The sequence below is a fragment of the Mustela putorius genome, unplaced genomic scaffold (assembly GCF_011764305.1).
Source record: "Mustela putorius furo isolate JIRA1106 unplaced genomic scaffold, ASM1176430v1.1 tig00000596_pilon_pilon_pilon, whole genome shotgun sequence".
Lineage (NCBI taxonomy): Eukaryota > Metazoa > Chordata > Mammalia > Carnivora > Mustelidae > Mustela > Mustela putorius.
In genome coordinates this window covers 133699-156056 of record NW_025421428.1, presented here as the reverse complement: position 1 = coordinate 156056, position 22358 = coordinate 133699, and the positions used below count along the sequence as shown (strand labels likewise).

The 22358-nt window shown below is 47.5% G+C and overlaps 1 protein-coding gene across 1 annotated transcript in view; it reads left to right on the top strand.

Moving 5' to 3' along the window:
- Window positions 1-22358, top strand: part of LOC123392814 (astrotactin-2-like) — a 251911-nt gene that overhangs the window by 111408 nt on the left and 118145 nt on the right. The window contains exon 2 of the mRNA XM_045082908.1: window positions 11146-11333. Within this exon, the coding sequence (XP_044938843.1) occupies window positions 11146-11333 (188 nt within the window). The remainder of the gene's footprint in view (window positions 1-11145; window positions 11334-22358) is intronic.

Sequence of the window (22358 nt, the reverse complement as noted above, 5' to 3'; positions counted from 1 at the left end):
TTCATCTGTGAGGTTTTCTATGATTCCAGGTTGAAGCCAACAGAGATGACTTAAAAGGTGTGAGGGGAACTGGAGCTCCAGAGACAAGGGTCCTAGATACTGTTTCCAAGTGAAGCAGGAAGTCTGATCTGTAACCTCTGCCACGTTTTTCTCTGTAGTTGGTACCATACCATCCCCCACTGCTGTTGAACAACCTGATTCTTGTCTCGATAGTGGTGAGATAGACAAGGAGTGACGAGAAGACAGACAGCTGTCAGGGAATACGCAGGTGCTAAGTGCTGTGCTGGCTTCTTTCAACACGAGTCATTCTTAGTTCTCAGGACGTTTGTCAGAGATTGCTTTCAGGATTCCCATTTTCCACATGAGACAAGTGAAGCTCAGGGGGTAAACCTAACTTGGTAAATGTTGCTCAGGAGGAAGGAGCAAAGTGGTCTTAAAAACTTAATTCATGGGGTGCCTGGCTGACTCAGTGGGTTAAAGCCTCTGCCTTCAGTTGAAGTCATGGTCTCAGGGTCCTGGGATCGAGCCCTGCATCAGGCTCTCTGCTCAGCGGGGAGCCTGCTTCCTCCTCTCTCTCTCTGCCTGCCTCTCTGCCTACTTGTGATCTCTGTCTGTCAAATAAAAAAAAAAAACAAAAAAACTTAATTCACCCCCAGACAGAATGCTTCCTATACCTTTCCCAAGACAGATGTGCATTTTAAAAACAGAGGGCTCAACAGAAATACTCAACCCCAGCGGATGACTTCTTCGTGATGGAACATGTGATCCGAGCGTCTGGCTGACTGGGAGGTGCTGTCCCTGGTACTTACATCACACCCACCGTGTGGACTTGGTCCCTCTTGTCTTTTCACTCAAATGTGCAAACTCCTTTTCTCAGCCTGGTTAGGAAAGCGGGGCAAACACTGAATTTGGAGTAAGGGAAATGGAGCTTGAATTCATGCTCTGCCCCTTGCTAGATGGAGGACCATGGGAGAGGCCAGTCCCCTGCTGGGACCTCAGGCAGCACATCTGAAGAGTGGGTGTCCTTCTGTCCCCCTTATTCATGTGGGTTTCCCTCCCCTAGCTGACTGCCCGGCACATAAACAGGTGTTGGTGCAAGTTAGTCCCTGTCCCCATTCTTTTGGCTTCCTCTCCCCATCAGTTTGCAGTGTTGTGGAACAGGGGAGGGGGAGAAAAACTCATTGATGGTTTGGGTGCATTAAGGTAAGAAAAGAAAGTGAGAAACAGGGAACACAAGGAGAAACACAAGGGCATATAGTGAAGCTAAACAACAGAGAAAGACCAGGTGAAAAAATGCAGCGAGGAGCGAGGGAAATGGTTCAGGAGAGAATAAGCAGGAGTAATACGATCCAGTTCCAACCACTACCCATCTATTTTCAGATGGAATCTGAAGCGATGTGCTCTTCTCCCTTGCCGATAACTCTTAATTCTCTTCCCCTCCCTTATTTAACTGGATATAACTGTATTATTTATCTCTACTGGGTGGCTAGGGAATGCAGGTTTTTTTGGTAAAAGACACAGTTCCCCAAGGAAGCGGGAGGAGGCAGGCTGGGAGTGGGGGGCAAAGGCAGAGGTAGCTGACAGATGGGAGCGAGGAAGAAGAGGGTCGAAGGTACTCCTGAGGTGTTCTTCTCCACCTGCCACTGCTCTGGCTGTGTCCCAGCCCCACCCCCACCCCTACCCCATGTCTCCACCTTCTACCCGCCAAGCAGCCTCCCCAACTGCACACCACCATGATGCATCTACGGACATGTAACCTGGTCTGATATCAGGACCTTATAGACTTATAAAATATCCAGATTATAGACTCTGCCTGCTAACCTTGTCCAGACCCCTGATAAATGAGGGGCATTAACTCCCTCTTCACGCGTGTTCTTGCAACACCCTATGCATGCTTTCGTGGCCAGTACCAGAGGATTGTCCCCTTCATTGATCTTCCTTTTCCTCCTCTCCTAGATTGTGATTTTCTTGAGGGCAGGGAACTCATGATACATGTAATGAGTGATATATTCATTCAACAGACATTTATTGGGTACCTACTGTATGCTAAGCACTGAGGACAGCAATTAGCTAGACAGACATGATCTTGCACTAGGATTGAATGAATGATTGATGGGTAAACGGATGAAGAAACTGAAGGAGGGAAGGATGGTGTGTTGTTGCTGCTTAGTGTCCATAGAGGAACATTCGTCCCAGAATGGAAGGTCCGTGAGGGCAGCAATCAAATTGTTCTTTTTGCCAAATCTTTTGCCACAGGACCTAGCACTGTGCCTGGCACATTTTAGGTGGTCTGTAAATATTTATGGTTATATATTACTTTTTTGAAGATTTTTTATTTTAAGCAATCTCTTTGCACAGCGTGGGACTCAAACTTGCAACCCCTAGATCAAGAGTTGCACACTCTACTGACTGAGCCAGCTGGGTGCCCCATGGAAATTAGATTCTTGAATGGTGGGGATAATGAGTGCATTTGCTTTTAGGATGAAGTGTGGGGCTTTGCAGATTTCTGAGCACATTGCTAGGCATGGCTTTATTTCCTCTTAATTCTATGTTAGGTGTGATATGAGTAGGACAGCTGGCTTGAGTTTCTTCCTGCCACACACACACGCTTCACAAAAAAAGAAAGAAAATCATAGAGGTTTACATTTATGGTATTTGGAGAGCTTCATTAGCCTCTAAACTAGGGCTTGGTCTGATTGCATGAAGGAGCCCCAAGTGGGACCTAATATTTCTTATTCTGCCTGGGAGACAGCCTGTAGTTAAGACACGGCAGTCCCCTCTTTATGTCCCTCTCTGCAGACCTGCTATCTAGCCTTCTGTCTCTGTTTCCTCTGTAATGGTGAGCCTCTGCCTTTTCTACTGGCTTCCTCCCACTGGACCCTTTGCACACCTGCAATCCCGCCTTCGCTTTTGTGTCATTCCTCCATCCACCGTGCCCTCTGCCACATGGCCACTTGTTGAAATCTTGCCCATCTGTTAAGACTCCGCCACAAAGAAACTTTCTAGATCCAGCCAGAAGTCATCTCCTCTCTTTCAAGCTTTCTACTTTGACTTCTAGTTATTTATGACATGTTTTTTCTCCATTCGTTGGCCCAAGCTCCTGAGGATAGAATCCCTCAATGCCAGATCTCAGAAAAGGTTGGTTGACTGAATCTTTAAAGTGAGCATGTATCTGCATCAAACAGATGCAGAGGTAATGTATATTCAATGTAGAAAATGTAGAGAAAAATGAATCAGATCATGATTAAAATCACCTCTGATCTCACCATTTGAAGAGCACTTTCTTGATGATCTGGTGTATTTTGTTCCAGTCTATTTCTTTCCAGCCGTATATATACATACTTATGTCTAAACAGAACCACGGGATTATCTATTTTCTATATAAACTTCCTATCTCCATGAGAATCGCAAACTCCTCGAATGTTTAAAGTCTGTCTTTCTCTTCACTTGCATTCTCTTGAGTGTCTAAACTTGAGCCAGATGTTAAATAAATTTCTGTAGTGTTGCTCTATGGGAAACAAGCCATCATGACTGCCCTGAGTTGGCATTTCTTCTCTGTGTCCTCTTGGAGTGCCCACTTGAATTCAGATAATGGGGCAGCCCAGCTCAGCTCAGCAAACGTTTACGGAGCCCTCTGCCCTGCATTTGGCAACTGTGTCAGGCACTCGGGTTCACAAATGGCTCTGATGTGTCCCTGCACTGGAGTCCAGTGAGAGAGGTCAGCTGTATAAACATACCAGTTTTAACATGGGTAAATACCAAACACCGCATAGATAAATACCAGAGACCAAGGCAGTGGTAAAATAGGGTGTTATAATAGTGCGTATGAAGTGAGATGTAACACCTATAACTGGAATGCTTAGTGAGGACCAAGATCGAAGCTAATCTCATTTAATTCTCATGCTATCTCATTTAATTCTCAAAAGAACTCTATGAGGCCGGTGTTATTTGACAGACGAGGAAACGGGCACAAATAAGGTAAAGAGTCTGTCCAAAGACACACAGGGGAGCTGGGATTCAAATTCCCGTAGTTGGTCTCCCGGGGTCTGTGATATTACACAGAACACCATATTCCCTCTTTATGGAAGTATAAAGGAATATCTAGCTCATATGGGGGTCACTGAGATCTTCCAGAGAAGGTATGGGGTTGAGTTGCAAAGGCTGTCCCGGCCTCTGAAGAGGCATCTTCAGTTGAGGCAACTAAATGATGTGCTCTAAAATTAAACTGATTTCTCTTGGCTTTAAAAGAAAAAAAGGGGTGGGGGGTACCTGGGTGGCTCAGTGCGTTAAGCCTCTGCCTTCGGCTCAGGTCATGATCTCAGGGTCCTGGGATGGAGCCCCACATCGGGCTCTCTGCTCAGTGGGGAGTCTGCTTCCCCCACCCCCACTCTCTCTGCCTGCCTCTCTGCCTACTTGTGATCTCTCTCTGTCAAATAAATGAATAAAATCTTAAAAAAAAAAAAGCATCTTCAAAAACATTGAATTAGGAAAGAGCGTAGTGGATGTGGAGATTGCATAAATATTTGATCAGATATAATGTGTCAGTGCAGGGAAAGGAGTGAAGAGAAGTAAGGGAGGGGAGAAATGCAGGGGCCAGGCCCCTGAAATTAGATTTTATCCTGAGGGGAGTCAGGAGCCATTGAAAGATTTCAAGCAAGAAAATGATGTGGTCAGATTTATAGGTTAGAAACTTAATCCTGGTAGTCATTTGCATGATGGTTGGAAGGAAGCCTGCAGGTCAGCATGCCAGGCGGGACCTTCCAGGTGCTCTCCACTGGCCCCTTGAGATCCATGTTTCCCCCTTTCCTCCCTGCTGAGGGCGCCGGAAGGCTGACCTGTATGATTTGCTCTACCCTTGGGTGTTTGATTGGAGTTGGCCCACGTGAGGCACCTGCAAGAGATTAGAGGTAGAGGGAGCGTGAGATGGGAGCATGTATTACCCCACCACATCCATGATGGGCCATGCCTTATCAGTAGCCGGCATATTCTGCTGGAGTTCGAAGCCCCTGTCTGGCAGTCCTTTCCTGCAGCTGAGTCTGTTTCCTGGTTTTACACATCTCCCTCTCGTCATCCCTTCAGGCCTAGGGTGGTGACAGCTGCTCGCTGTTGCCAAGCCTGAGATGCTCCAACACTGGTGTGCCTTTACTCTACCCATGATGATTAATTTTATATGTCAACTTGACTTGGCTTAAGGGATGTTCAGAGAGCTGATAAAACATTATTTCTGAATGTGACCATGAAGGTGATTCTGGAAGAGACGGGCCTTTGGATCAGTAGACCGAGTAAAGGAGAAAGGCCTTTATCAATGGAGCTGGGCATCACTCAACCCACTGAGGGCCTGATAGAATCCGAAGGTGGAGGAAGGGCAGATTTGCTTTCTGCTAGAGCCGGGACATCCATCTTCTCCCAGCACTCCTGGGTCTTGGGCCTTGGGACTCAGACTGGGATATGTACCGTTGGCTTCCTTCATGCTCAGGACTTAGGTTTGGACTGGAACTATGTCGCTGGCTTTCCTGGGCCTCCAGCTGGAAGGCGGTAGATTTGGGGACTTTTTGGACTCCATAACCATACAAGCTAACCCTTCATAATGAGTCTTTTTATATGGGTCTCTATATGTCCTGTTGCCTCTGTTTCTCTGGAGAACCCTGACTAATATACTTCCAAAGTCTGTAAACAGCCCCGTCATTAAATACTTCTCAGTGACCTCACTTGAGTGTGTCTTCTCTTCTGGGATGAGACCCTGACTGGCGCAAGGCCATTTGAGGTGTTCTACGAGAGCGATGATGAAGGTCAGTAACAAGGCAACCGCTGTAGAGATGCAAAGGAGGGCGTGCGTATGAGATCTGTTTCCTAAGGTCACTCAGCGGAATGACCCTCATGAAGGCCGGAACAGCTAATGGCAAGGGCGGTTGAAGTCAACATCTCTGCCTTCCTCAGTTCTTCGTACCTAGGCAGTGAGTTCATCTCATGGTTCATCTCCTGCAATGTCTGCTCCCCACCCTCCCCGCCGGGTGAAGCAAAAGACTATTTGCAAACTCATCCGAAGTGCTCTCCGGCCTTCTGCGAATTATCTGCTGGAGGGTCAGCGGAGCTGTGGAATCAGGAGGTGGGTTAGTTAGCCACATGGGAGATGTTACCAAGATGGCTGGTGATCAGAAGAGCTGCTTATTTTCATAATGACCTTCAGGAATTAAATAAAAATACAATGAGTGCCATAGATTAGGAAGAACAAGCCAATTAAAAGCACAACACGCCTTCGGGAATTTTTATTTCTTTTCCAGGAGGCTGAAAGGCATCTGTGGCTGCCGAGGCAGGATGGCAGTCTACCCAGAATCACTGATGAAGGCTGATCCTCTCGCTTGGCTTTAGTGGGGCGGTTGAGGGGATTTGAGCCTACTGAATATTTCACGAGTTGTGGCCCATGGCGGGAGAACAGAGAAAGGTGAAAAGGCAATCCCTGTGTTTCTTTATGATTCCAATATAAAACCTCGCTCTCTGAGGTGGGAGGGAGGCAGGCGCAGGAGTCAGCCTCCCGCCGGAAGGCATGGTGCACCAATTCTCCCACTTTAATATCTGCTGTTTCATTTTATATTCATCATGTCAGCATAATCTGCCTTTATGGGAATCGTCTTGGTTCCCGACCAAATGCGTTTAGTCCCCCTTTTGCTTTAAGTTTGATTGTAATGTGACTTGAAGACTTCAGCGAAATGTTTATATGGAAGGACTTGGGGAAGAGGAAGGGGAAAATGCAATTGGAAAATCGATCAGCGGGGAATTTCAAGAGCTAGCCTTGGTTATGCTGGTATTACTTTGACCTGTTTTTAATGGACACGAGACTGGCTTTCTGATCAAGTGTACTTCGCTGTTTCCCGACTGCACACCGAGGAGAATATACTCTGTCGCCGGGATTCAAAGCCCTTAACCCTGTGTCTGGAGTGTATTTCCAACTGATGTCCCGCCGCACTCCTTACCTGTGTGGCTTCAGTGCCCTGAGACCCCGAACCGCCCAGGCCATCTCTGTGCCTCCTTCTCTCCTCTGAAAGCCAACAATACGCCTATTCTCTGTAACGCTCATGGTACCATGTTTTTAGAGTAGCTCTTTGTCTCTGAGCTAGGAGACTCCTGTCACACCTTCATATTCTCAATGGACCTTTACTTATTCTTTCTTTAATTCTGTAATGAGGCTTAACAATACCTCCATAATCTTATTATGGGTGTGTGTGTGTGTGTGTGTGTGTGTATTCATTATTGGCAACTTAGTAATTTTTCATTGAGCACTTGTGTGCCAGGCACTTTTAAAAGCACTTGAGATATGGCAGGAAATAAGCGAGGTCTCTGCTCTCCTGGGGGGACAGGCATTAAACACATGTTTCAGAAAATACCTATGATTCATTTCTAATCGTGATAAATGCTATAAAAAGGTTTTGTAAAGGGGATACCGTAGAGCATAGATGTGTGTGGAGAGGAGAATTTCAGCTAATCCTGGCATAGCCTCTTTGAGCAGGTGTCACTTGGACTCAGAGGCCAATGCCAAGAAGAAGGTGGCTTAAAGGTCTGGGAGGACAGTTCCAGACAGACAGGACAGAGAGTTCTCATCCCTGAGACGAGAGTGACCCTGGTCTGTTTGAGGAACAGGTGTGAGTCCGGCAGGGCTGGGCACATGAGGAGGGGATGCCAGTAGCAGGTGGGTCAGGATAATGTGCAGAGTCTAGGGCCATATTACGTGGGCAGATGCGCATGTGTGGGCACTGAGATGCCAGCTGGGGAGTGGGGAGAATTTCTGCCACTAAAGGGTTGAGTTTCCTGAAGGCAAGACTGGGCTTCCTTTCCCTCCATGTTCTGAGCTACTGAAGTGCCCACAATGGAGTAGGTGCTCAACAATGTGTGTTAGATGTGTGAACACACACACGTGAATGAATGAATGAATGAATGGATGGATGGATGAGAGGATGAATGAATGAATACAGGAATGAATGAGTGAATGGTGAAAGACTGCATGAGGGGATGGATGGTGAATGAATGAATGAGGGAATGAATGAATGAGTGGTGAATGAATGAATGGGGTAAATGAGGAAATGAATGAGTGAGGGAATGAACGAATGAGGGAATAAATGAAAGGATGAATGAATGAGGGAATGAATGAATGAGTGGTGAATGAATGAATGGGGTAAATGAGGGAATGAATGAATGAGGGAATGGACGAACGAGGGAATAAATGAAAGGATGAATGAATGAATGAGGGAATGAGTGAATGTGGGAATGAGTGAATGCAGGAATGAATGGCTGGTCCTTCTGCTTCCACCAGGGCGGGTTTTCTCTCCGAGGCCCCATGGCCCTCCTCCCCACCTCAGCAACAGTTTCCTTCCTTTGTAATAGAGTGAGTCCAGAGCCGATCTCTGTGATTCAATATTTACTGTGTTTCACACACTGTTATTATCATTTAACGTTTACTGTCTGCTGACTGTGCACTCATCGCTGTAGCAAACAAAGAGCTCAATCTAGTTTTGGTTCATGGGCTAATTTAGTCAAGGAAAAGGAGATGTTGCAAGAGCCACCAGCATAGTAGCAATTGTGCGGACCGGACATCTACTGGGTCCAGCTGGGCATCCGTTCACCAGTGGCCTGAAGCGAGGGGCTGACTCTGGCTGCTCCTCTGTTTCCTGATCTGAGCATGGGGAGGGGGGCTTCTTTGGTGGTGGGATCTTGAGCACAGGCTGCAGAGAGCTCCAGGAGTGAAGACTGCAGATTTAGGCAAGCCTCCCTCTACTCGTTGCATCTCCTCGATCCCAGGCCGTGGCAGTCAGACGCGGCTTGGCCAGGGCCTGCCCGACCACTGGCCCATGAGTCCTTCTTCGTGAGCTGCTGCACGAGAGAGCTATTTGCAGGGCAACCAGTAGCCCGGGGCTCTCTGGGCCTCTGGTTCCAGGATTTGATGCATGGAAAGAAACATGAGTGAGGGACTGAGCACGCCCATTTACCATAATGTCTTCACCTTGCCTTGGCCCAGCTGGCTGGCGGCCAGAAGAAACTGCTGCCAGTGCTTCGGGTGCTGAGGCCCGGAGGTGGGGTGGTGGGGTGATGGGGGGAGAGAAGGCACTGGAGAGAGACCCGCTTCACACTCTGGGCTCCCAGCCAGTCTCCTGCCCCCAGTGTCCCACAGTGAGCTCTTGGCGTCCTTTGGGGTCCTCGTGTCCTAATTGCTGATGAAGTCTTGTGGTTATCTCCTTCCCCGCTTGACTCTTGGCACAGCAGGTGAAGCCCAGGCGGGTTTTCACTTGGGCTCATAACTTACTACATTCTGGTCACCTTGTCTTTTCCTTGGAATGAGGTAGAGGCTGTTGAGGGTTTCGAGTCGAGGAGTGATGGAGCGAACAGGCTGGGCTAGGAGTCCTCCGGTCCTCTGGCTTCTGGGTGAGAACAGACAGAAAAGCGAGGGAAAGAGCCAGAGGGGAGTCCTGTTAGGAAGCCCGTGTAGCTAGTCAGGCAAGAGAGGGTGGTGCGTTGGCCCAGGTGGTTGCAGGAGAAGAGCCAAGAAGGGATGCATCCGGGGTGGCGTTTGGAAGGTCTCCTAGTGGACTCGATTAGGAGTGGGAGAGAAAGCAAGCCCTCAAGGCTGTCTCAAGGATTTTTCCACCGCAGCTCAAGGGTGAATTAGATCCTGTCCCTGTTAATAATAATAATGATAATAAATATTAATAGCAACTTTTTATAGCCCTTACTAAGTGCCAGATGCTCTTCCCTAAGGGCTGTTGATTGTGAACCTGAAGGAGTGAGTCTGTGGGGAGTGGGCGATACAAGAATAATTCAGTAGAATTTGGTGAGCAGACATCATCTCTTCAAGGTAACTGTCTTTCCTTCTGTGTCTCCAGGGGCTGCAGAGTGGGGGACAAGGAGATTGGATTAGGGGTTCTAGCTCAGCTTTCCCATCCGTCCTCTTCAAGTGTGTGTGTGTGTGTGTGTGTGTGTGCGCGCATATACACACACGTTAATGAGATCTGTGGTAATTGCGGGCATACTGCCCCTTGGTCAGCTCCGTGACTTGGGAAGATGGTCCAGAGCCTCAAGCCTCAGACATTATTACAGCTACTTTTCTACAGTGGAGTGCCTCTGTCTCTATGGTAACTCTTGCTTGAATGAAGTCTTGGTAATTCTCCAGGAGCCACCCTTCCTCTTTCTTCACAAGACACCATGAGAGGCCTTCCTTCTAGGACATTTCCAGGGTCGCAGTCCCTCCAGGAGGCAGCGTGATGAAACCATGGTATGATCTTACTGTGGGCACCACCTGTGCTTGCCAACACTCCCATCATTCAAGAAGAGGCTATGTTGGTGTGGTTATATTGGAAGGAAGTACTATTAGAAGAATAATTTAAAGACCAGTTGATGGAGGGCACCGGGGTGGCTCAGTCTGTGGAGAATCAGCCTTCAGCTCGGGTCATATGAGCACATTGGGCTGGAGCAGCGTCTCTCCAGATACTTTTAAGCCACGGAAACTTGGGTGCCCGCGCGCCCTTCCTGGCCGTGCAGTATATATACTAGCAAAAAAAAAACGGAGCTGCTCTGACCAAAGTAGGAGAAACAGGCTCAGATCAGCCCAGTTGCCAAGCTCTGTTCCTAAAAAGGGTAATTTTGAGGCCCCTAGGCTGGGCCAGATGTTCTCTCGGGCTTTTCCAGCTCTGGGGTTCTGCAGCTCGTGCTGTGCGTACTTCTAGCTCGGCTTGTGAAGGAGTCACACTCTGAGCCCCCGCTCTGCTCAAGGATGGAGACGTCCTTCCTTTACCTTCTTCCAGCTCCGTGCCCTCAGGAGAATGTAGGCACTTGCGTCTCTTAATTAGTTTGATTTCCATGCATTGGATTTAGGGGCATGAATGTCCTTACCATGGTCCGTGCTTTCCCCAAGGGCCCCCGACAGACCTGGGTTCAGATTCCGCCTCTGCCACTCTGTTGCTTGGGGAGATTCTCGGTCTCAGGTGACCCATCTTTGAGGGGAAGTGTGGGTCTCCGGCTCTCAGATTGGATGTAGGGAAAGGTGTCCAGGTGCAGAGTAGGTGACTTTTGAGCTCCTGACCACGCGGGGCTCCTTCCAGGCCTGGACTCCTGAGGCGGGGGGCGTGCCGCTCACCCTGCACCTTTGGTCTTGTCTTGCAGAGATGTCTGGCACGGCGGCGGACATCTCGCTGGTGCACTGGCGGCAGCAGTGGCTGGAGAACGGTACCCTGTATTTCCACGTCTCCATGAGCAGCGCCGGCCAGCTGGCCCGGGCCACCGCGCCCACGCTGCAGGAGCCCTCGGAGATCGTGGAGGAGCAGATGCACATTCTCCACATCTCTGTGATGGTGAGTGAGCGGGGATGCCGCGAGGTGCCGGGGGTGGGGGGTGATGATGGAGAGGTGAGGGGGTGATGGAGGGGGGCGGGGGCTTGCTGGCAGAGGGAGGAAAGAGCTGGCTGAGCGTGAGAGGTTAGAATGCTCAGGAGAAGGTCAGGTGGAATCTGCGGTGTCCCTTGGACTGACGCGTACCCATCCATCATCTGTCAGCTGTGACAAACTAATCGTGCTTCGGAGAAGAGAGGAAAGGGTCTCCCGTTCCTTGGCCTTTTGGCTGACCTCTCTGGGAATAGCTGTTTAACATCTGTCACGTGCTTGGCCTGTTCCGCGGGGGCTGAGGTTCAGTGCTCCAGAATTCAACGCCTTTCCAAGAAGATCCGAACAAACAAAATCAGAACAAAGTTGGAGCAGGGCTGCCCTTTCCCGAGTGCCCTTGATGTGCCGGGTACTTTGACCCTCACAAGACCCCCTCTGCAGTGTAGATTGTGCGTGGTGGCCCTTGAGGCGGGGCTGGGCATAGCGCCATCACACGTGTAAGCCCTTCCACTGCCCTCATGTTACAGTCGTGAATACTGAGTCAGAGGGGCCAAGACACTTATCCAAGGTCACATGGCAAGTAAGAGATGGAGCTTCTTTTGGGTACTAGAACCCCCAAGCGTGTCTAGCTACAAACCCTGAACTATGTCTTCTTCACTCTTTCTCTCAGTGCAAAAATTTATGGACCATCTATCTAACCATGTATCAGGCACTGTGCTGGGCCCCTTTGTGGACATGGTCTCATTGCATTTTCTCCAAGAAAGCATTGAGTCAGGCGTGTCACCTTCACATGAGAGATGGAGTTATGGGCCCAGAGAGGGGGGCAGTGGCCTTCCGTCTCTGCAGAAGCCATGACCTGGAGCTCTTGGAGTCTGCTATCCCTTCAGAGAAGGCTGCTAGGGCTTAAAGTCACTTGAATGGTGGTCTAAAATGCATGTAGGCTCATATTAATGGTTTCTTTAAAAAACGAGTTGATGTCTCTGCATGGTAGATAGGAAAAAACAAATTCATTATGCAGAATGTACAGGGTCTAATTGGCTCAAGACGAGATCTGATAATAGCCATGAGTGACATCCCCCCCAGTGCTTTTCACTCCTCAAGACATTATTTTCTCTTTGAGCACAGCTCTCTCTGCCAGATGCATGAGAGTAGGAAACGTTATTCCCAGTCTACATGTGACAGAGGTGCGGCGCAGAGAGGTGAAGCAATTGGCAGAAAGCCACTCAGTACAGGAGTGCAACCGCCCACCCCTTTCTTTTCCATCTCAACAGCCAACGGTATTTATTGAAAGTCTACAGTGGGGCCGAGTTTTGCTTTTGGTCTCGGTTCTTCTGATTCCTCTAACACCGCATTCGACACTCTGATGAGGGCTGAGTAAGAGCTTGGAAGTTTTCTCTTTTTGGAAAAACACACACATAGCCCAGCCAGACAGCAGTGTTAATTTTGGACCTAACGCATGCTCGTCACGTGGAGGAACAAATCAAGGCCTTTGTGTTATTCATGGAATGAGTGTGATAGACTTTTCCCATATATATATTTCGCAAATGATACAGCCACATGCCAAGCCCAGTGCGTGCCTGCAGGCTGACTTCGGGGAGCAGGAGGTGAGCACTGCTGTCTCAGGGCCCTCGCTAGAGTCCTCATGGGGTGTGGGACCCCACCGGATGCTAAGAGGGCCTGGTGGGGCATGCCTTCCCGTTTTCAATGTTTGAGAGTGAGACTGTGTTTTGACTAATACTGGGTAAGCATTCTCTGTGGCACCACGCTGACTTACATATATCCTTCCCATAACCCAGTAACCTAGATGGTATCATCTCAATTATAAATGAGCCCTGAATGGGTTTTCTCTGCTTCCGGGTTCAGTGTTAGTTCCACTAAATCACACTCTCTCCCCAAGGACTGGAGGTGTTCTTTACCTTTTTATTCTGCTCTGGGAGTTCCTCTTAGAAGGAGGAAGTCACTAAGACGTACATGCATCTGAAATTCTCTCTAACTGAAGATGCGGCTGGCAGAGGAGGCTGGGTGGTGGTTGGCACCTGGCCCTCTCTGCCTACGCACTAGAGTGGCCCAAGGCTACCACCTTGTGGTCCCTAACAGTTCTTGTCCGCCTTCAGGGCCCCAAGATCTGGATCTCACTTGTCCTCACCTTACCCCCAAGAGACAGAGTCCTGACCAGGAAACTCTGAACCCCAAGGTGTTCACGCTGGCAGCCTGGCTTCTCTGAGGTGGGACACACCTGCCCCCTCAGCAGAAGTAGGGTGACATGGAGGTGCATAAGCACGGACTCCAGAACCTGGGCACCTGGGTGTAAAGTCCCACTGTGCCACTTACCACTCTGGGCAGTGTGGGACAAAGGTTTAAATGCCTCTGTGCCTTGTTTTTGTCATCTATAAATGAGGGTACCACCAACACCATGTAGGAACACCACGTACTTATATCAGAGGAGCTTGGCGTGTAAGACCCTTAGCTCTTATTCTCATGGGCCCTTTGCTTGAAAACTTTACGATGTGTTTATTATACCCTTTCATTTCATAAGTAGATAAACTGGGGTCCAGATATAGACTCTAAGGTGTCTAGGGTCTCCAACCCATCAGTGTGGCTTGGCTTAAAGGGCATGCCTCTTGGTGGCTTCGATAGACTCTGTCCTTGCTGATCTGTCCTTTTGTTCCTTGCTGAGCAGGAACAAAAAGAGGGTTTGCTGCCTTCACCCCTAAGTGGCCGTTCCAAGAGGCGTTCACGGCGGCTGTGATCTCTTTCCCCATTTCACAAATAAGAAACTTGAGACACAGTGTGTTTATTTGAGTTCTGTTCCTAAAGCCACGGGGCTAACAAGAAGGCAGTTCTGGGACCAGGCTTTTCTGGGACCAGGCTTTTCTCAAGATTTGAAACTCGTGTCCAGGTTACTTAGGACAAGGTGGCTCCTGGTCTCTCAGATTTTTACACTGTTTTCATCTTTGGTGAAGGTTTGAAATCGTTTGCGAGAAGACCCAAGTTGTCCAGTCAAATGTCAAAGAAATGCCAAGGTCAGTATTCTGCATTTCCTTTTCTCAGGACAAACCTTCTGCTCACCCATGCAGGGCAGCGAGCTTCGGCTAGTCATTGGAACGTGCTACAATTCATGCCTACTGGAGTGGACCCAGCATGCCCTTTGGGCTTGTTACTTCCTGAGCCTGAGATATTAATAAAATCAGTAGCTATTGGTGTGACTTGTTCACCCCAAGATTAAATGGTAAACCCAGTATTTCACTCTATATAGGCTGATAACAGATCTTCCACTCTTAACAGTGCAAATACAGACCACCATTCCTCTTCTCTCTGCATCAGCTGATGGCTTAAGTCACGGCCTTTTGGCTAAGATCAAGTGTGAAGATCTTATGAGCAAATGCTTGTAGACTCCCTCCTTATGTGGAATCCATGGGTAGGTCAAGGTTGGGGGGGTGGTTATGATTTGGAAGTCAGCTCCAAGGTTGAACAGTATCTCTGCTGGTTGCTTTATGACCTTGGTCAAATCAAAATCATCTTCTGTAAAACTGTGATAATATTCTCTCATTCCGAGAGTTTTTCCAGGTACTGAATGAGTTTATACGTGCCCGTGTCCCGCACAATAACAATAATGGCCACCATCATCAAGGACTTTCTGTATGCCAGGCCCGGTCTAGGTGTGGCACATGCCTCTTTCCATTTAATTGTTCAAATACTCTGTAAGATCGATGCTCTCATTTCCCTCATTTACACATGAGGAACCTCTTCAATAAGGTTTCACAGCTTGCTCGAGTTCATACCACCAGTGGGTTCTGAAGCTGGGGTTACGACTCTAGTCTATCCAGGTTGAGAGTCTTTGCTCTCGGGCATAATTCAGTTCCTGGTATTCTGTAAGTGCTCAAAAAGTGGTAGCTGCTCTCAAAATGATGGCTGTAATGACAACACTGGTGACAGACATTGGTGATAAATGCTGAGAAAGGAGATGAAAGGAAATATTGGGCTTGATATGGAGGGAAAGAAGATCTTGGAGAACGTATCTCTTTCCAAAGGACCATCTCAAATGCTGTAGATTTATACTGGTGGTCCCAGTGAAGGGGCAGTGACAAGGGACCAGCATCCCTGTCCATGGCCAGGACAGACCTTTCCATGTGTTTGAGCTGTCTGGTACTTGATTGACTGAGTCATGGAGGGTGGTGAGTTCCTTGTCTCTGGGGGTATGCAAGCAAAGGTTAGCGGCCCTATTCATCAGGATTTTGAATGGAATAACTGTTAAGTTAGATGCGTATTGTGGTTCTTTCAAACTTACAGGATCTATGACTCTATGCCATAATAATATATAGAAAAATACTTAGAGGATTATAAAATGCCACATAAATCTAAGAAATTATTATTACCATTCTCAATCAGAGGCTTTGTTTAAAGGATTTGTGTGATATGGGGATAATTCTTTTTAAAGCTTTCTGTGAAAAAGGACTTTAGATCATTTCCCCAACCATTCCAGTATTCATTCACAGCATACCGTGCCTTCCTTAGTTCATTGATTTAATCACTCAATCATGCAATGGTTTACTTGCCTACTAAACCAAACAATGACAATCCTATCTGCAAGAAAAAAAGGGGGGGAAAAAAAGAGCTTTTAAAAAGTCAACCACAAGCTCAGAACGAGCCAACTCTCAGGGCTCTGATTGCTAAAAGTGGCTCCACATTTTAAGTTGTGTTAATGAAAGACGAGTTTTCTGTTAATGAAAGACGAGTTTTCTGAACGACTCGTTTTAGAGGTTCTGGAGGAGACCTGAAGCCGTGTGTTTACTTTTGGGAATCGCACGTTCAGAGAAACAATAGCTGGAAAAATGATGAGAAAATAGGACAGTGAGGCATCGTAATGGTAACAAGAGCTGCTATGCTTCGTGTTCTACTATCTGCATGTATTTAACTCATGCAATTCTTTAAATAATCCCAGTTCAACAGATACCGTGGTTACTCCTGTTCTACTTTGGAGAAAACGCAGGCACAGAGGATGTAGCTAGTGTGTAAGGACTGTCGATCCGGGTCCCCAGGGTCACATCCTGGCCCCATAACTGACGGACTAGCCATGTAACGAGGGCCTCTTGGCTCCCTGTGCTTCCATTTCCGTATCTGGAATTGGGGTGAGGTTAGAAGCACCTGCCTAAGGGGGGCTGTTGGAAGATGCTGCATGGAAAACAGATATGTTAGAGCCTGACAGGGAGATGTTAGGATTCTGCTCCCTAGAAGTGTGTTAGTTTCCTAGGGCTGCCGTAACAAAGGACACAAACCAAGTGACTTCAGTGTATTTTTTCACACTTCTGGAGGCTAGATGTCTGAGATCAGGATGTGGGCAGGGCCATGCTTCTTGTGAAGGCCCTAGGGGAAAGTGTTCCAGACCCCATCCCCCAGCTTCTGGTAATTTCTTGGCATATGACAGCATAGCTCTGATTTTCACGTGGCCTTCTCCCTGTGCATGCTTCTCTGTCTGCATCTACATTTTCCACCTTTTATTAGGACACCAGTTACATTGGATTGGGGTGTAGCATGAGGGCCTCATTGTAACTTGATTGCCTCTGTGAAGCCCCAGTCTTCATAGAAGGTCGCATTCTGAGGATCTGGGCATTAGGAGTGCAACATCTATTTCGGGGGAGGGAGCAGTTTCGCTAATAAGTGCTATCGCTGTATTATTTATAAGCAATGTCATTGAAGAATGCCCAGGGCAGCCAGGGCAGGGGAAGCTAAACTGTTACAGACTGCAGGTCCCAAAAGCCTTTTGAATAGGACCCAGAGTCATGGGGGAACATCCCCTAGGGGAGATTGTTTTAGGAGGGAAGGTGACAGAAATCTAGTGATGGAAAAAACTTGTGACACGTGGATAGCAAGAAGCTATAGCCTGGGACTCTGGTGTCCCGGGCCTGCCACTCACAGGCGGCATGACCGTAGGTGGATCACGTCTCTCCTTAGCCTTAAGATCTCCATCTGTAAATCAAGATCATCAAGCTTGTATCAGTTGCAAGACATAATGAAGTTTGCCAACACAAGTACATTTTTATGTAAGTGGGCCATACCGCATGAATCCCATTTATTTTTTTTTCAGAAAGAAGAATTTTAAATCACAAATACATTTATGAATTTTTAAGAATTTGAATCACATGAACTCATAGCTTGGCCTTGACTTGCCTCAACAACAAGGATTTAGTAAAAGCCTGCAGGGGCTCTAGCCAGACTTAGGAGAACACAGGAAGAATGAGCCAACTAGGAAGTGTGGCTTGCCTCCCACAACGTTTAGGGATGCAGCATCGTGGAGTGGAGACCACACAGTGTGGTGTCAGGAGTCCGAGTTTCAAGCTGAGGTTCTATCTCCTAGCAGCTATAGAAATTTGGAGATCTTTACCTCTTGTTCGGTCATTTGCAAAACTGGAAATAAAATTAAAACGGTCACATTGAGCTGAGACAATGCACATGAAAGATCTGGCTAGGTTTCCCCAAAAGCAATAGCCCTAGAAATTATGGTTGGAACATTGGGGTTGAAAACACCTGAGACCTGGCTGAACCCAGCTTTTCTGGACGAGTCAGCCTTCACGTGTTCATTCCACAAAGCCATCACTCAGAATCCTGGTGACCGACCAAACATCACTTTATCGCTCACGCACCTTCTGTGTTGGCATCTGCCAACGCTGTGACTCAGCTCTGCACGTCTTCTCCTTCCAGAACTTTGGCTGAAGGGGAGCCCCAGTCTGAGACCTTGGTTTCCATGGCAGGGGGAATGAGCAAAAGAACTGGCAGGAATCTAGGATTAAGCTAGTGCGGAGATGGGGGTTCTCTCACATTCTGTGGCCAGAGGGCCAAAACACACCATGTGACGAAGCCCAACGCCGGAACAGGGGAACGCAGTCCTTTACAGAGAATGGGCATGTGGGCAGTCGCAATGGCAGCAGACTATACCCCACCTTCATTCTACAGGTGGAGGAAATGAGACCAGAGAAGGGATGTTCTGCTTCCTGATCAGCCCATTCATCTGGGCCAACAATCAAGGCCAGACAGAAATCCTGGAGGTGATAAGAGGAAACCTAGAATTGGGGCCCAGAGGCAGTGGCTTGGACCCTCTGGCCAAAATGGAATGCAGGATAGGAATTAAGAAAGGAAAATTGCATATAAGTAAAAAACAAAACCAAACAAAACAACCTGCATTGTGTGAGACAGAGGGAGACAGAGACAGGAAAAATAGACATTTGTTAGTATTTACTGAGCACCTCTTCTATGCTAGGTGTGTGGAAACTACCAGAGACCGAGTGAAACAAACCGAGAAAAAGGCAGCCAAGGACAATGAGAGAGATGTAGAAAAATAGAGGGACACTGGCAGGAATAGAAGGGAAATGATTTAGCAATAGAAGCAGAGTCGGGGAAGGAGGAAACAGAAGGAAAGGGAGGGAGGAACCACACAGCGAAGTAAGCAGGGAAAGAGACCCCAGAAGCAGAGTGGGAGGGGCAGACAGAACCCAAGCCCAGGAGAAAGTGGTGGAGGGGTCTGGGAGAGGAGGGGGCCCGAGGAGGAAGTCAGGGGCACACAGGGAAGGACCCCGCAGAGGCAGGGAGGTGGGTGCCCGCAGGGTGGATCTGAGAGGAGGCAGCAGAGGGGAAGGTGGAAGGAGCTGAGGTGCCAAGACCTTGAGAAGAGAAGGGGGAGGGCGGCTCCAGAGACTGCAGGGATGGGGGAGGGGCACCCCAGAGACTGCAGGGATGGGGGAGGGGCACCCCAGAGACTGCAGGGGGGGGGAGGAGGAGGGGAAATCCAGAGACTGCAGAGATGTCTAGTGGGGGGTGGGTAGTAAGCAGGCTGACAGAGCTGAGTGGTCTGTTTCCTCAGTGGTGGCTACTTCCACCTTTACACTCTAGCTTTTTTTTTTTTTTTTTTTTTTAAGATTTTATTTATTTTATTTGAAAGCAAGAGCGAGAAAGCAAGAGAGTGCACAAGAGTGTGGGGGAGGGAGGGCAGAGGAAGAGAGAGAAGCAGACTCCCCGCTGAGCAGGGAGCCCAGTGCGGGGCTCCATCCCAGAACCCTGAGATCTTGACCTGAGCGGAAGGCAGAGACTTAACCGACTGAGCCACCCAGGCGCTCCTACCCTCCAGCTTCTTCTTCTTTTTTAAAAAATTAACATGTAATGTATTATTAGCCTCAGGGGTACAGGTCTTTGAATCACCACGTTTACACATTCACAGCACTCACTATAGCACATACCTTCCCCAATGTCCATAACCCCACCACCTTCTCCCTACCCCCCTACATCTTGTAACCCTCAGTTTGTTTTGTGAGGTTAAGAGTTTTTTATGGTTTGTCTCCCTCCTGATCCCATCTTGTTTCATTTATTCTTTTCCTACCCCCCAGACCCCCCACGTATCATCTCCGTTTCCTTATATCAGGGAGATCATATGATAGTTGTCTTTCTCTGATCGATTTATTTTGCTAAGCATAATACTCTCTAGTTCCATCCACGTCATCACAAATGGCAAGATTTCATTTCTTTTGATGGCTGCATAGTATTCCATTGTATATATATACCCCATCTTCTTTATCCATTCATCTGTTGATGGACATCTAGGTTCTTTCCATAGTTTGGCTATTGTGGACATTGCTGCTATAAAGATTTGGGTGCACGTGCCCCTTCAGATCACTGCATTTGTATCTTTAGGATAAATACCCAGTAGTGCGATTGCTGGGTCGTAGGGTAGCTCTATTTTCAATTTTTTCATGTTCCTGAAAAAATTGAAAATAGAGCTACCCTACGACCCAGCAATCGCACTATTCCATGCTGTTTTCCAGAGTGGTTGCACCAGCTTGCATTCCCACCGACAACGTAGGAGGGTTTCCCTTTCTCCACATCCTCACCAGCATCTGTCATTTCCTTATTTGTTAATTTTAGCCATTCTGACTGGTGTGAGGTCCTATCTCATTGTGGTTTTGATTTGTATTTCCCTGATGCCAAGTGATGTGGAGCACTTTTTCATGTGTCTGTTGGCCATCTGGATGTCATCTACCCTCCAGCTTCTTGTTGCACATTTCATTTTCCTTCACAACCTGGGGCTTTTGTGCAGTCTTCTAACAATGCAGAATGAGTGCAGGGGCTGTGCGTGCATGTGAAACTCAGTGTTCATGTTGTTTATTTCTTTTCTCCCCATGCCCTGAGTCAGCCCACATGTCTGGTGAACTTGGCTTTGGACACAGTAGAGCTTCCAGCTCCCCCTTCACTTAACCCCCCCTTTTCCACTCTCCTGATCCTCAGAAGACACCTTGGTTTGGTGGAAATAACATCGGTTTGGACAGACAGATGTGGGCTCAGCTGGTCTTTTCCATGTTGCTGTTTGTCCTTAGCCACATTTCTGAACTTCTCTGATTCTTACTTTCTCCTGATTTTGTAGTGAGGCTGTGGGTACCTCATTCGTATGGCTGAGGAGAAAAACAAATGATAAAAGACACACGGACATTTAGAAGAGCACTCAGAGAAGATCCCTTTCTTTTCCTTTGACTCTTTAAATTATTTTCCCCTAATTCACCGTCATGCTTCATCTTCACAAACGGCCTTTGAGCTAAGTTGGGCAGGAGTTATTGAGAATATTGACTCTGAAATACTGATAGAAATAATAGACCGAATAAATGAATGGGGTAGAAGAGATAGCTCTTTCTTACAGTCGTATCCCAATTAATAAATGTAGAAGGAAAGAGGGAAAGTAGAAAATCACCATTAGGCAGTCACCACTGTAATAATTACTACTGACAAGATTCACTGATGTATACTAAAATTAATGTCTGAAACTTCAAGAAGAAGCAGGATACTTTTAGAATCTCAAAGTACCCTTGAATATTTATTAATTATAGAAGGAAAATGGTAGCTTTACCTTAGAGAGTATAGTGGGTCCGAGTATCAACTTCCCAGGGCTGATGTAACAAGTTACCACAAATGAAGGGGTTTAACACAATGGAAATGTATTCTTTCACAGTTTTGGAGATGAAAAGTCCAAAGTCAAAGGGTCATTAGGGCTGTGTTCTCTCCAGGCTCTAGAGGTTAATCTACTCCTTGCCTCTTCTATAGTTTATGAAGGCACCAGGCGTTTTGTGGCTTGTGGCTACATAACTTCACCTTCATCTCCGTATCACCTTCTCCATGTCCTCTTGTCTGTGTGACTCTCATAAGGACATGTGTCATTGGATTTAGGACCCTCCAGGATAATTTAGGATGTCCTCCTTTTGCAAGATCCTTAACTTAATTACATCTACAAATAGCTCTCTCCTCCCAACCCCCCAATAAGGTAGTGTTTATAGGTTCTGGGGACAAGGATGTGGACCTTTTTTGGGTCCACCAGTTCAGCCTGGTACCTTACTTTAACCAAGTGTTCAAGGTTAATATCACCAGGAATAAGACAGATGGACATCATGAATGCCCTGATAGGAAGCACTGAGAAGGGTACAATGTCATTTCTGTGTTATACTTGCCCAAAATGCATACATACCCTCATTGTCCTCATGAGAATACGTCAGACACACCCCAAAGTGAGTGACCTTCTACAAAGTAACTGGCCAGGACTCTTCAAAAGTGTCAAGGAAGGTCATGAAAGGCAGAAAAGGCTGAGAAATTGCCACAGATACGAGAGGGCTGGGGAAGACACGGAAACTCAGGGTCACAAGGGTTCCTGGACCAAAATGGGAACATTAATGAAAAACCCAGTAAAATCCAAGGAAGGTCTGTGGTTTAGTTAATGATATTATGCTGTTGTTAATTGGCTGGGTTTTTTTTTTCCCCCTTTTTAAAGATTTTATTTATTTATTTAATTGACAGTGAGAGAGGGAACACAAACGGGGCAGTGGGACGGAGAAGCAGGTTCTACACTGAGCAGGGAGCCCAGTGCAGGGCTTGATTTCAGGACTCTGGGATCATGACCCGAGCGGAAGGCAGACACTTAACGACTGAGCCACCCAGGTGCCCCAGTTCCTTGGTTTTGATTATTCTCTTATG